Source organism: Marmota flaviventris, chromosome 11 (assembly GCF_047511675.1).
Source record: "Marmota flaviventris isolate mMarFla1 chromosome 11, mMarFla1.hap1, whole genome shotgun sequence".
NCBI lineage: Eukaryota > Metazoa > Chordata > Mammalia > Rodentia > Sciuridae > Marmota > Marmota flaviventris.
The window spans coordinates 6,315,005-6,330,336 of record NC_092508.1 but is presented as its reverse complement, the minus strand read 5'-3'; the positions used below and the strand labels follow the sequence as shown (position 1 = coordinate 6,330,336).

General features: G+C 47.8%; 2 protein-coding genes across 5 annotated transcripts in view; both read left to right on the top strand.

Moving 5' to 3' along the window:
* Positions 1-2,367, top strand: part of Sag (S-antigen visual arrestin) — a 30,820-nt gene extending 28,453 nt beyond the window's left edge. The window contains exon 14 of the mRNA XM_071619426.1: positions 2,135-2,367. Coding sequence (XP_071475527.1) covers positions 2,135-2,184 — 50 coding nt within the window. The 3' untranslated portion in view covers positions 2,185-2,367. The remainder of the gene's footprint in view (positions 1-2,134) is intronic.
* A 7,049-nt stretch (positions 2,368-9,416) lies between these two features.
* Positions 9,417-15,332, top strand: part of Dgkd (diacylglycerol kinase delta) — a 97,613-nt gene continuing 91,697 nt past the window's right edge. Inside the window, exon 1 of one of the 4 annotated variants that reach the window (XM_027942036.2) lies at positions 9,417-9,576. In XM_027942036.2, coding sequence (XP_027797837.1) covers positions 9,421-9,576 — 156 coding nt within the window. In that variant the 5' untranslated portion in view covers positions 9,417-9,420. Of the gene's footprint in view, positions 9,577-10,148; positions 10,189-10,264; positions 10,285-12,072; positions 12,150-15,332 lie in introns of those variants that run through there. The other 3 variants (XM_027942038.3, XM_071619533.1, XM_027942037.3) reach the window with 3 other exon arrangements.

Genomic DNA, 15,332 nt, shown 5'->3' with positions numbered 1-15,332 from the left:
TGAAAATGTGGTCCCAATCTTCAATTGTTCTTTTAAGGACATTCAAATGATAACCACCCAAAGAGCTTTAGGCAGACTTTGTGAGTTAATTTTTTGTTAAAGAACTTTTAAGCAAAAAAACCAGGAGCAAATGGCATGGGCCCCTTTTCCATCTTGGGGAAAGCCTTGATCGGTTCCTTTGCTGCCGAAGAGTTACTCTTCCTTCCCATGTATCATTTTGATGTTTCTGTTGCTATGGCCCTTACATTGGACATCTCACAGTGTCAGGACAAAACAATAAAATCTTTTGTCCTCTGAGATTTTGGAGGCAAGAATTAGGACAAATCATCCTGTGGTTACAAAACTCTGATTTCCTGAGACCTAAGAGTGACCAAATCTCATGGCTCTCATTTTCTGCCTAGTTCCTGACTCCCTGAGTAGAGGTGGTAGAGTCTAAGCAGAGAAAGCATGATTTATAGTTAGGCCTTGCCAGAGCCAGGGGCCAAGAAATTTGTACCTAGCAAGTGCTGAAGAAGTAAAAGTGTTTTTATTGTCTGCTGCCAAGAGCATCCACCAAACCCCAGAGTGTTGACTGGATCCGTCCTGTTGACTGCCTTTTCAGGGATGAGGGTCCCAGTTAGTGGGTTTTACTGCTCAGCACTGTAGGGCTCCAGGGTATTCTTGTCAGGGAAAAGTTTGATGAGTTAGGCTCTCTTTGGGTCTCTGTGCTCAGTGGTTCTCACAGATATTCCCTCCTGTACTGGCTTCTAGGTAGGCCTGAGACACAAAAGCATAAGTTCACCATCAAACCACTGCTTCCCAGTTTCTGAAGCTCTTTAACTGCACCAGAACTTTATTAGGTGACCAGAAAACTAAAAAAGAACAAAGCATACTCAAATGGTTAGCAACTCATCTAGGGATATGAAACACATGAAAACCTAACCTGACCCCAGAAGATCAAACTGAGGCGTGAGGGGGTGGTCCTCAGGTGTTAGTGCACACCCTTACCCAGGGTGCTGGTATACATCAGGCCCTACAAGTCATCCCCGAGAGCCCGATGGGCTGGTGCCTGGAGCTGCATGGTCAGTCTCCATGTGACTCTGACCTCAATGGGGGTCCAAAGGACACTTAAGGAGAAATACTTTGAAAAGAGGAGTGACATACAAAGGGTGGGGACAATCAGGGAAGAGGTCCAAAGGTGAGATTATGGCAGTTTCAGGCACCCTGTAAAAAAAGTGATGGTGGGCTGGGGCGTGGCTTAGAGGAAGAGCTCTTATCCAGCTTGTATGAGGCCCTGGGTTCCATCAGTGCCCTCAAAAATCAAAGGCAAAACCAAAAGAGAGTGATGGCTAAAGATGCAGACAGAAAGGCTAAGAACAGAAGTCACACCCAGCCACCAAGAAAGACGCCTTCAGAACTTACTACCCCTCAAACTGCTCAGTTGAAAGGGGAGACAGTCCAGGCGCTTGGTGTGGAATTGATTTTAACCTCTCCTTCTCTCTGCTCTCTCCCTCTCTCCTTCTTTCTGGGCTCACAGCAAAGGAAAGGTAAGCCACCAATCTCTGCTCTGTTTCTCTGACCTGTGACTCCTCCTCCTGCATAGACCCCTCTTGGGGTCTCTGTGCCCTTCCCTTGTGTCCTCTAGCTCCCAAGGGCTATGCTGGGTGTATCCCTCACTTGTGGGCTCTCTTCTTTTCTCCTTTTTGTTAAAGAACTTTTAAACAGGCTGGGTGCCGTGGGATTACACGCCTGTAATCCCAGCAGCTCAGGAGGCGGAAGCAGGAAGGTCCAGAGTTCAAAGCCAGCCTCAGCAATTTAGCAAGGTGCTAAGTAACTCAGTGAGACCCTGTTACTAATAAAATACAAAATAGGGCTGGGGATGTGGCTCAGTGGTCAAGTATCCCCTGAGTTCAATCCCTGGTACCCCCCACCAAAAAAAAAAAATCTTTTAAACGAACAACAACAACAAAAAAAATGAGGAAAATGGCATGGGCCCCTGTTCCATCCTGGGGAAAGCCTTGATTCATTCCTTTGCTGCCAAAAGAAGATCAAGGGTCTTGGTTCTCTTAAGATTTCATTCTCAAAAAAAAAAAAAAAAGATTTCATTCTCAGCTCTGAGAGGGCACTGAACAAGGTGTCTCTGTTTTCTTTTTAGTTTTCAGGATGCAAATTTGGTTTTTGAAGAGTTTGCTCGCCAAAACCTGAAAGATGGGGGAGACACTGCGGAAGGGAAGAAGGAGGCTGTCAATGATGAGTGAAAATATCGGCTCAGACTCCTGCGAGCGGCTGTAGTTCCTGGTGCCAGGAGCAAAGCCCCACAGTCAGCCCTTCAGTTGTGCTAGATAGGAAAGTCCGAGTTTCCTCCTGGAAATAAAGTGTGTCATGTGATCCCTGGTTGCAAGTGGGGTTGATTGACTGGGACTTTGAGCTTCTGACCCTGATGCAGAAGTTGCCGCCTTTAGCGCCCTGGCTCCTGAGGGGAAAGGGGCATCATCTAGAAGAAAGGCCAGCCACCACAGAATGGCTCAGCAGTGGCCACTGAGGGGAGAAGGTGTCTGGAAGTCAGTGTGCCACCCAGTGGGACCTGGGGTGTCCAGGAGGCTTTGGGTCCTGGTCTCTCTAACTTGTTTCTCTGGAAACATATGGTGAGAGATTTCTAATTGACCAATCCTAGCCCCAGGGTTCTTCTTAAAGAGGTTCCTGAAATTAATGGGGCAGAGAACAAGTTGGGCAAAAATACCCTTTGTTGCTGATTCCACTTTGGGGGTCAAGTCCCTGATCGAGCCCTGGATAGTTGGTTAAGTTTCTATTGAGTGTGAGCAACAAAATCAGATTTGTTTAGCTTTAGGGGCAAATGGAATGTAGTAGAAGGACCCTGGAGTGGCCAGGGAACTCAACTGAAGGAAGATCCTGAGCTCCCATTGCTGGGGTGGGCAGAGACCTGCCAAGCTCTGGGCGTTCATCCCAGGAGCTTGGGGACCTGCCATTTGCATGACAATTTATGTGACTCAGCACCACGAATTGAGCTCTGTGGTCCAGGTCCTGCTTTGTAGTTCCTGGGAAGGAGAATCTGATTGGCTCAAGGAGGCTGATCAAATCCCAATGCCAGTGACAGCAGAGCTTGGCCATGAGGATAGCTTTCTCCAGACAAATGGGTCCACTGTGAGCCACGTGGGCTTCCTGGGTGGACTGTGCTTCATTGAGGTGGGGCATAAAGAAGGAGGGGATGCTCTGAGTCAGGGAGGGAGATGGCCCTAAGGAGAGGAACATAATGGGGGTGCTTCTAGGGCACTTTCTGTGAAGGTCTGGCCCATGGCACCCACCAGCCTGGAGCCTAATGTGATGCCAGGGGGGATGAGCAGCTCTCCGGGCAGCCATGGGAAGACTTGGGGATGTGTAGCTCTGGGCTGTGCTTCTATGGAGCAGGTAAAAGGGTTCTGGAGACTTCTCCACTGCTCAGCCCACTTGCTGAAGGCAAGGGTTGAGGGGAGAGTGTTATGTGTGAGGTGTACCGTTGGGTTGGTTTTGGGGATCTAGTGCCATAGCAGAGGGTTGGATAGGGCCTGGGCTCCTGAGTGTGAAGACTTCCAATGCCTGAGGCTGTCCAATGGATTCCTGGCTGCTCTGTGTCTTGGGGCTTGGGATGGAGACCTGGAGGGCCTCTGGGGAACCTTTCATGGGTTCAAAGACAAAGCAAGGTTTGGACCTGCGTGCGACTTTGAGGCATCCTGGTATTGGCAGAGATGAGGATTCGTTTCTGGAACTATGCTACTATTGCTGTAGAAGACGAACGCTGTGGGTCAGGAGATCAGACAGTTTTCTTGTTTTTTTCTCCCAAACCGAGGGAACAGTGCATCATCAGACCAGCCCATGCTGCTCTCTCAGGTACCCAGACAAAGGGGCAATTACGATGGCATGCTCCTGTTCACCCCCCCCACCAAGTCCTCCCTTGCCTTTTGCGGCAAGCACACAGGTCTGTGTGGTTAGCTCCTGCTGGAGTTCTGGGCCAGCCAAGGGCTTTGGACTCCGCCCTGCACTGCCTGGTGAGGACCAGCCTGTTGGTTCCTGCATTGCTTGACCCCAGGACATCCTAAGTCAGGGTGGACGTTAATAGTCCTGACCTTTGGAACTGTGTGGGTGGAAAAGCCAGAGGGAGGGTTGGGTGGCCAATCCCTGGATACCAGAGGTCAGAACAGCCCTTGCCCTCCGAGTTGTTTTGGTGCCAAGATGTCCTGATATAGCCCTCCAGGTGCTGGTTTGCTATGACTCGCAGCTGGCCACCCTGGGGGAGTGGGGCAGGAAGTGAGCAGCTGGCTGACCTAGTAAGCCAGCACTCGGGATGTGGAACATTGGCTCTGCTCAGCCTCCACATTTGTGTTTGTGGAGTTGTCTCCACTGGCATGGAGGTTCCCCTGACTCCACCCCCAAGAGACAGGAAGTCTGTAGGCAGGTTGAGTATGTGGCCCAGGGACTGCAGGGAGGTGCAGTGCCAGAAACATATTCTGAAGGAGTTGAGGGTACTGCACAGAGAAAAGTTGGGGCTGAGAAATTGAGGCAAAAGTCTGGAGAACAGGCATTCCTGAATTTATTGAGTGCCTGGCTCGTGCCAGGCACTTTATGTAGGACATCTGATTGTAAAGCAGAAAAGGGTCATGAAGCCAGGAACCACAGAACAAGAATAAGGCACCAAAAGGAGTTTTATTGAGTGTGGGGGGGAGGGGGCAGTGGTGCTCCAGACATGCAAAGTTCACCGATCCAGAAAGGGTAAGCAAGGCAAAACAATACCTATACAGGTCACTAGAGGTAGGAGGACCCTATATACGTCACTAGGGGTAGGAGGCTCAGCGGAGTTTAGGGGCCTGGTTTAAGGGCTGGGTCTCTTTAGCGAGGTGGTGAAAAGTCCTGGCCCTTGGCCACCATGGGATGGGGAGGAGAAAGGGGAAGGGAGGGGAAAGGGAAGGGAAAGCTGCCTGCCAGACACTGATCATTCCAACATGCAGTTGGTCCTGCCACTGCCCCTTGTCAGATGAGGGGAAACTGAATTCAGGAGGTTAAGTACTTTACTCAAGGTTCCACAGTTAGAGAATCCAAGCTAAGACTTGAATTCTATTTCCCTGAGTCTATACCAGACCTTTGCCCACTGGGTGGTGCTGAATGGGAGTAGGAGAGTTCAGAGGGTCAGAGAGAGAGAATTAGCATTTATGATTAAGCAATGACTGCCCTTGAATTCTTTGTTATCAACTGAATTTATGCGTGATAACAATTGCACTTTAGCCAGGTAGTGGTGGGGTGTGCCTATAATCCCAGCTACTTGGGAGGCTGAGGCAGGAACATCTCAAGTTGAGGTCAGGCTTGGCAAGTTCAAGGCCAACCTGGGCAACTTAGCAAAAACCATCTCAAAAAAAAAAAAAAATGGCTGGGGAAGTAGCTCAGTGGTAAAGCATCCCTGGATTCAACCTCCAGTACTGAAAAAAAATTGTACATTCATGCAGTTAGGAATAATACAGAGAACTCTCACGAACCCCTATCCAATAGTGACATTTTGTAAAACTGTAGTAGTACAATATCACAACCACGGTTCTGACATTGGTACAACCCCCCTATCTGTTCAGATTGCCCCACATTTTTTTTTTTTTTAATGTGTACCGGGGATTGAACCCAGGGCACTTATGCCCCTTAAGCCAAGTCTGAACCTGCAATCCTTTTGCCTCAGCCTCCAAGCCACTGGGATTATAGGCACGTGCTACCCATTTGGTTCAGATCTCCCCAATCTTATACTCCTGAGTGTATCAAGTTTTCTGTGGTTTTATCACATGTAGTTAACTTCTTTTTAGTATGTTTGTTTTCCTATTTCTTTAACATTTTTGGTTATTTTCATCTTAGTTTAATTTCACAGTTTACTGATCTTAGGAGGCAGAATAGGTGGGAGATAGGTTTGGGCATGTTTGGAAATGGGTGGTGTGGTTTTAGGTTGTCACAATGTCTGGGGGCCCAGAGAAGCTATATGTCACATGCAGTGAAAAAATATCCCCCTGCAAGCATCAACCAGAACACTAACTAGTTCAGGGCAACAAGTTAACTCTTGCCAGGGAAGTATTGGACCTGAGCAGGGTTTGGGACGTTATCCCTACGTTTGCAGGTGGATGTGGGAACATTTTAACGTGAAGTGATTCTTTCTGACAGGGTTGTACCTCTCTGCCAACATGTCACAAAGAAGGATTAGGCTGGATGTGAAGTGTGTTATTATTGCCACCTTGACATGCCCTCAAGGAAGGGTGAACCCAGGGCGCAGCATAACATTAGACATGATTCACAGCCTGACTCATTCAGTAAAGAGGCACCCAGGGGGGATGTGCTCGTCCCCTCTGGGGGAGGCGATGCAAAGCCCTTCCTGAGATCCCCAAGGGAACTGAACTGTGCATCCACCAGGGGAAACAAAAGGATTCTTCATGTGTCAAAGAAAATTCTCACCTTAGTTGGGTGGTGTGTTTTTAGGTTGTCACAATGTCTGGGGGCTTTTAGAACACAACATACTTCTTACCAAGACCAATACTCTAAAATACACTTTTTATTTCAAATAGTTTTGGATACACAGAAAAGACAGTACAGAGATGCCACGTCCAGCTTTCCATATCATAACATCTTATATACTTTTGCCACACTGAATGATTCAACATTGATACACTATTAAACTAAAGCCCATACTTTGTTTAGATTTCTTAAGTTTTTACCTAATTTCCTTTTCCTGTTTCAGGATCCGGTCTAGGACCCTGCGTGATGTTTAGTTGTTACATCTTCTTGATCTCCTCTCGGCTGTGCCAATCTCCAACACTTCTTAGTTGCAGATAACTTCCTCCCTCCCTGGTCACTCACACTCACACTCATGCCCATGGCTTTTGCCTCTAAAATCGGAGAATTGTGGAACCCAGATGTCCCGAGCTTATTCTTCCTCATCCTAGGCTACTCTCTTCTAGTGACATTATATCCCCGAGAAAGCCCCACAGGGGAGGCACCCCAATTCCTCCTGCTCCCCCTTTTAACTGGATCAGTTGGTCCCTCCTCTTCTTCTGCTGTGTCTCTCCTGTCAGTTCAATCTCCATGACCACCACCTTGGTCCTGGCCACTCATCACTGACCTTTTAAATGCCCTTCCTGTTTCTAGTCTTTTCTCCTTTGCATCATTCTCTGCCCAGACATCTGTTTTCCAAAGTCCTTTGGTGGCTCCTGGCTCTGGTGCCCATGGGATGACATCCTAGTTACACAGCCTGGCAGAAGATGCAGGGGACCTTGCTGCCTTCGCCTGTCCCTCATCCTTTATCCAAGGTGCAACCCTGCTCAGGTCCGATGCTCCCCTGGCAAGACTTAACTCTTTCTGTGTACATGTTGCACTTAATCTATATCTACTTTATGGTGCTGGGGATGGAAACCAGGGCTGGGAGAGAGCTCCATCCTTGAGCCCCAACCCTCTCACGATACTGTAGTCAGCTAACACAAAAGACCCAATCTGTGGGGAGGCCGAATTAGATCCAAGGCTACCTTAATATCACAGCCAATGTGGCTTCAGCAGCAGGAATCTGGAAGCTGTGAGGCTGCGCAGTCTAGGGCCTCGGGCCTCTTCCTTGGAGGCCTCTCCCCGTGTTTTTGCATGGTTGTCCTCGTCTGTGTCAAAATTTCCTTTCCTTTTTTTTAATTTTTGGAATTGGAAGTCACATTCTGAGGGTCTGGGAGTTAGGACTTTCCCACATAAATTATAGAAGTATAAGACTCAGCCCATACTGTACCCCCTCTCCACTTTCTACCTATGAGATCCTGTAGGCTTCAGCTTCCTGAGGGAGCTACCATGCAGCTCTGTGGGTCTGGAAATCACTTGTTCTGGGTTCAAATCCTGCCTCTCTAGTACACCCTGGGAGAGAGATCTGAGCCTTCCACGTCTGGGTCGTCATCCCCAGAATGAGGCTGCCCACTGGCTCTGTGGGGAACAGGGGAAGACAAGCAGCACTAGTCATGTCCTGTGTGTACCCAGGACTCAGGACTTGAGTGGTCACTATCCTTTTGAGCGCAGAATTTTCTGGTGATAGAAGTGTTTTATATTTGTGCTGTCCTTTGTGATAGATATCATGTCACACATGGCTACTGAGCACTTAAAATGTGGCTAACGTGACTGAAGAACCAAAAGTTTAATTTTAATGAATTCTGACTACACACATGAGGCTGTAGTACAGGGTAGTGCAGCCTGGTGCAGCCTGGAACACCCAGGGTTCCTAGGCCTGTTCAGAGAATTTCTGTATCAAGCCCTGTCATCGTTTTCTGGCTATGAGATCAATCTTGGCCTCCTCCCTGTGCCAGATGCTACCCTATGGCCTCTGGGATGCTAGGCTTGCTTGCCTCTGGAAGGCACTATCCAGTGACCCTTTGAAATGGTTAAGGGAACTCTTGGCAGACCCCTCTCCAAATGCCCTCTAGCAAGACACACAAATAGACAGCATTTCCTCCCAGGTGGTACCAAGTCCTTTCCACCTGGATGTCCCAATAGGCACCCAAACTTGTATGGTTTCATCTCCAACTGCACTTCCTCCTCTTCTTCCCCACTGAAGGGCAGTCCCAGAGGGCTCTTTCAGGGCTCCTCTGTTCCCTCCAGAGTCTGAGTCCACTTCTCTATTACACAGTCCCTCCCAATAGTCCAGGAGGCCACTTTACCCCCCATCACTACAAAGCCTGGATCTGAGGCCCCAGCTTTGTGATCCAGCCCCGCCCAGGTTTAAATCCCTCAGCGGCTTTCGGCTGCCCTCAGGCCTCAGCAAAAAGGCCAACCCCATTACCTGGTTCATAAAGACTTGTTTGACCTGCCCACCCCAGGGGCTCTTAATGCCATTTTGTACCTCTAAGCTCAAGTTTTCTTTTTCAGGAAGATTCGTTCTTTCTGGCCTCTGGGCTTTTGCATAGATATGTTCTTTCTTTCTAGAATACGGTTACCTGTTTGGGATTCCTGCTCATTTTCTGTCTCTATCTCCTTAAACTTCTTTTTAACCAGAAAGCCTTCCAGATGGTAGTGAGCGTCCAGGAAGCGCCCTGTCGCGGCATCGCGGAGCCCGTCCGCACCTCTTCTCGGTGCAGGCAGGCGAGCATCCTCTCTCGGAACTGTCTAGCCGACACAGTGCGGGAGATCACTTAGAATTAAGGTGAAAGACGGGAAAGATTAAAAAGGAAGCGAACACAGAAGCAAAGACACACAAATTGTGTCCCTAGAAGAAAACCGACAGCAGCCGGGATGACAGGGGGTCCCAGCAGGGCAACCCAGCCGGGGCTGGCAGGGGCCCGGGCGCGCCGCCGTCTGCGGCTGCGCGCGGCGGGGCGGGGCGGGGCTGAGGGCCGCCGGCCCCGCCCCTGCAGACCCCGCCCCGCCCCGCCCCGCCCCCCGCGGCGCGCGCGCTGGCCCGGCAGCATGGCGGCGGCGGCGGGTGCCCCTCCGCTGGGTCCGCCGCAGCCGCCTCCGCCGCCGGCGCCCGAGGAATCGTCGGACAGTGAGCCCGAGGCAGAGCCCGGCTCCCCACAGAAGCTCATCCGCAAGGTGTCCACGTCGGGTCAGATCCGTCAGAAGGTGAGCCCGCGGTGCGGTGACCGGGCGCGCGCCCCTCACGCTGCGGCTCCCCGCCGAGGCCCGGGGCCCTGCGGAGCGGCCGCCCAGGCCCCCGCCGGCCCGGGGTCCCGCGGGCGCCGCTGCTGGACCGAGCGGGGGCCGCTGCGGTAACGGGCCGGCGTCGCGGCCGAGCCCCGTCTCTGGCGGGCTGGGGGTCGGGGGACGCAGTGGGCGCCGCGCTGGGGGGCGCGTGCCGCGGAGGGCCGGGAGCGAGCCCCGTGCGGCGCTGCGAGACCCGAGGAAACTGAGGCCCAGAGGCGGGGGTTGCGCTGGTCTAGCCGCGCGGGCCCGGAGTGGGGGCGCCTAGCTGCGCCCCGCAGGCACGCACGCTCCGCGAGGCCCGGGGCCGCAAGACTCTGGGCGCTGGGCAGGCTCTCTCCCTCTGGGCGTTGTGCACAGTATCTTATGGTACCCCCAGAAGTCCCCTGGGACCCGGTCCTGGGGTCTAACCTTCACCCCTTCCTCCCAAAAAGGGAGGGATGCGCGTCCAGCGACCTGCTCTCCCCACTCGGGAAAGTGCGCATCCGCTGGGCACCGAACTCTCCGTGGAGAAGTCCACACGCTGCGTATGAGGTGTGTAGAAGACGCATGTCCCTTTGCAAGAACAAAGTTGCACCCTTTGTTTACCCGTTGTGGTTCCTGTTGGAAACTGCTTATGGTTTTGCTACGGTGAGCCTTCCCTGTTGGACCAGGGTTTTCTCTGGCAGGTGGCTGGACAGGTGGCTGAGAGAGGTTGAATCCGTGAGGCAGCCCTGGCAGTTCCGGCTGGCACAGGCTTTCTCATCCTGCTGCAGTGCGCTTTCCCTCCAGGGCCAGTTAGTCCCTTTACCGTGGGAGCCATTTCTTGCCTTATTTTTGTCAGCCTCCAATGCCTGGAATTGGGGAACCTTGGGTTCTAACATGTTGAAAACAGGTTTGTTGTGAAGTGCTCCAGTTATTTAACAAGTGGGTTTCAAAGACCTATGCTTCCAGGTATAGCTGTAATAGTTGTAATGATAACAGCGGGAACAATAGCAGATAACAATTTTCGGATCCCAGGCACTCTTCTTGGGTTAGCTTTAGGCACTTTACATGGATTAATTCATTTAGTGATAACCCACTGAGTTGGGTGGTATCCATATCATTCTGGTCTTATGCAGTTGGAAATTGCAGAGGTTAAATGACTTTTCCAGGATATCACCTGTAATAAAGATGGATCTGTATTTGAACCATGGTCAGGATCCCCAAGATGAAAGGCATTTTCTCTATTTAAGGGCACCCAGTGTAACAGGGAGATGGACACCTCCACACACAACCTAGTAAGTGCTATGGAATCTCAGAGGACAGACTCCAACTTCCCCAAGAGGTAGGGATAAAGGTGTCCTTCTCAAAGTGGGGTGTTTGAGGAATAGAGTTTGCCAGACTGGGCAGGGAGGGATGAGGTTCCTCACATTAGAATATCATGTGTAAAAGTTTAAGCACACCTAGGAACAGTCAGAAGTTGAATCAGCAGCTGGAAACAGGTCAAGTGGAATTTGGAAGATCAGGGCCTAATTTGAAGGGTTGAATTTTTGGCCTTGGGCAAGAGGGAATCACAGAGTTATTCTAGGCATGGGAGTGGTTATCAGATGTGCTTTCAGGAAGATCTCCAAGAAGTTCTGGTTGGTACTGATAGGAGTTGCTGTCTCTTGTTGCCTGCTTCTTGAAGCAAGGTGCTGTCCAGTGCATGGTAGATCCTGTGACTTTGAAGTATGATTCAGATCAAGATCATGGAGAGGTTTGATTCCTCTGAGATTCCAGTGTGAGTCCCCAATTTTTGTTCATCAGGAGGTATTTTTTTCCTTCTTTCTTTTTTTCCCCCTTAAAACAATAGTTGCCATACCAGCTGTTCTGGTTGAGGGGGAGTGATGGGTACAGTGTTAAAAATACACCCGAGGACTTGCCTTTTGGAATTCAGTCACATCTGCTGTACAGACAGATAGCTTAGGGCTGATTTTTCTTCTGGGTTGTTAGAGATTGTCAGAATGTGGGAAATGTGAAGTATACTGTGTGTGCAGTAGCTCTCTTCTGTAGTAGAGAAACCATTCACAAAATTCCTCTTCTATGTGTGATACATTATAGAATTCTCCAGATGATATGGAGTGTCATTCATTCTGGGTCCAAAAAAGGAACAAACCACTTTAAGTATTTAAACCAGAGGGAATTTAATGCAGGGAATGGTTGCAAAGATGCTAGAGAAATGAGAATGCAATCTGCAGGTAGTGAAGCAACCCAAAGATGAAGCAATCAACAGGAAACCATTGCCACCCATAAGATGAAGGGAGATGAGGGACAAAGAGAGGGGCGCCAGTCAGACTGCAGGGGCAACTGGCTCTGCCAGACAGGGACCACAGAGGTCCTCTGATAGAGCCTTGGGAAGGCACAGTGGCTGCAGCAGACTTCTCTACCCTTCCTGCTTGGGAACCCTGACCTGCAGAGACCATCCCCCTCTGCAGTGGGATAGAGCAGGAGAGCAAGGAATGGCTCTGAGGCCAAGCTGGGCCAGCACCAGAACTGTATGTATGTCAGGTTTTCAGAGTATTAGTCAAATGAAAACTCAAGTTGTCTTACTTTGGTGGGGGGAAATCTTCTGATAGCGTTCCTCCAATTTTAATGTGGATCCTGGGGATCTTGTTAAAATGCTAATGCTGGGTGGGGTTGAGGAAGTCTGGAATGTACATTTCTAACAATTTTGGAAGAGCTGCCCATGGTCCATGGAACACACTTTGAGAAACACACTTGAGGCATTTTTGTAAAGAGAAGCTTTACCAACCTTCAAATAAATCTTTGCATTATAAAGGCGTCTAAAAAACTTTCCTCCAGGTCTTGAGTGAAAATTCAGTGTGTATTGGTTTGGGATGGCCATTTATTGGTTTAGTATTTCATGCATGTCTGATGTTTTAGTGTTTGAATCTTTAGAGTTGAAGTTGTCCCTGCAAGCACATGGCATTATTTGTATTTTTTAAGAAAAATTTTTTAGTTGTAAATGGACACAATACCTTTATTTTATTTATTTATTTTTATGTGGTGCTGAGGATCAAACCCAGTGCCTCATAGGTATGAGGCAAACGCTCTCAACTGAGCCACAACCTCAGCCCCTTTATTTGTATTTCTTGACCATAATACACAGTAATGATTCTAGGACCACGTAGCTGGAATGGAAAAAAGAAAATGGAGCTAATACACTGGTAAATACATCAGCACATTATATAGTATTTTAAAATTTGAGTAAAGAACAGTGTAATTCTGTGAAGCTATCAGTTGAGTTTTTAAAAAAAAGTTTCTAAAACTTTGTTTTTGAATATATATGGAAGTGCTTGTATTCCTGATTTCAAATTTAAACAAGCATTTTTTTTTTCTGTTAAATAAATACTAGTAGCAAATAGGTAAAAGGTTTAAGTTTTAAAAGACTTGAAAACCCCAACTTTATGAGATGCAATTCGCATACCATATAATTCACTTATTTAAACCATACAGTTCAGTGGTTTTTAGTATACTCACAGTTGTGCAACTGTCACCACAAACAATTTTAGAACACTTTTATTTCCATTTCCTCCTGGCTCCCTTAACCCTAATCTATTTTCTGTTTCTATGTATTTGCCTATTCTGGTCATTATACAAATACAGTCATATAGTGTCAGTTCTTTTCTTTGATTTCTTTCAGCATATTTTCAAGGTTCCTTCATGTTTAGCAAGTATTGGTACTTTCTTCTGTTTTTGGTACTGAGGATTGAACTCAGGTGCACTTAATCACTGAAGCAAATCCCCAGCCTTTTTTCGTTTTGTTTGTTTGTATTGGTGGTGCTGGAGATTGAACTCAGAGCCTTATGCATGCTAGATAAACACTCTGCCAACTGATCTATATCCCCAGTCCTGTCTTTTTGTATTTTATTTAGAGACAGAGTCTCACTGAGTTTCTTAGGGCCTCAATAAGTTGTGGAGGCTGGCTTTGAACTCTCGATCCTCCTGCCTCAGCCTCCCAAGCCGCTGGGATTACAGGTGTGTGCAACTGCACCTGGCACTTTATTCCTTTTTATTACATTATTCTATTGTAAGGATATACTGCATTTTATTCATTCATCAGTTGATGGATTTTTTTTTTTTTTTGCATATTGGCTATTTAGGTAATGCTTCTATGAATGTTCATGTACAAGTTTTCATGTGGACATGTTTTTATTTCTCTTGAGTACACCTAGGAGTAGAAAAACTTTTGAAGAACTGTTGGTCTATTTTATGAACTTGCAGTACCATTTTATTTTCCCACCAGCAGTATATGAGAAGGGCTGAAGTTTCTCCACATCCTGGGCAACACTTGATACTTTTTGATTATAGCCATACTAGTAGGGATAAAGTGATGTTAAAAAAAAAATTTTTTTTTTCCCCCCTGTGTTGGGGATTGAACCCAGGGCCTTGTGCATGCTAGGCAAGCATTTTACCACTGAGCTATACCCCAGTCCTATAAAAGGTCTTAAATGCTTGTTTATTTTAGGATTTCAAAGCCTGAACTTTGTATCAGATGAAGCTTATTTAGACTTGCTCTCCAACTTATGAAGCTTGTGATTGATCATGGACAAATTTCTGAACCTCACTTGAAACTAGGTTTCTTCATCTGTAAACAGAGAAAATATTAGTTCTTTGGTCAGTTATAATGACAGTGTTAGATGTATGTTCTTGAGCATCAGTTTCTATACTGTAGAAAAGAAATAATAATCCCAATTCTTACATCCACAGAATAGAAATGGTAATGGAAACTCATAGACTCAAGTGGGACAATCTGTTAAAAATAAACACTTAGCACCTTACTGTTGTATAGTAAGTAATCATCTGGTGGTTGTTTTGATTATTGCTGTTTTTCTGATTGTTCACTTTTTAAAAAAATATTTATTTTTTAGTTATAGGTGGACACAATGTCTTTATTTTACTTTATGTGGTGCTGAGTATCGAACCCAGTGCCTCAAGCATGCTAGGCGTGCACCCTACCTCTGAGCCACAACCCCAGCCCTGATTATTCACTTTTTAATTTCCCCATAAGTAGTCGTCTTGCCTGACCACCTCCTCCTTCTGCTCAAGTGGGTTCTGGTGAGTCTCCATCTCTGGTAGTCAGAACAGTTAATAAGAGCAAATCTGAAAACTAGCATTGAACATCTTCTTCTTCTTTTTTTTTTGTACCAGGGATTGAACCCCTGGCACTTAACCTTTGAGCCACATCCCCAGTCCTTTTATTTTTTATTTTGAGATAGGGTCTCACTAAGAGGGCCTTGCTAAGTAGCTGAGGCTAATCTCAGATTTGCAATCCTCCTGCCTCAGACTTCCAAGTTTCTGGGATTACTGGCATGCACCATCATGCTTGGTCATTGAACATCTTTAAACTGAGTACCAGTGGAAATACCAAGGATGAGGTGTTACTTTCCTTATTTCACGAAGTCAGTTGGTTTCAGCAAGCACTTGACATCTTGACATGATTCAGTGCTATGCCAGGCACTGTGATATCTAATTGAATAGTAGTGACTCCTAGGGCTACAAGCAGGCAGACTTTAATAAGCCAGCTACATAGGGAATGTGAGTGTTGGTGGTGCAGAGTGTTTAGAGAGGACATGGGGTGAATGTGACCTGATCCTTGGGCAGTGGGCGCGCCGGGGGTGGGGTGGGGGGGGTGCTTCCAAGGATTTCTTGAGGAAGTGACTGTTAGGCCCAGAGCT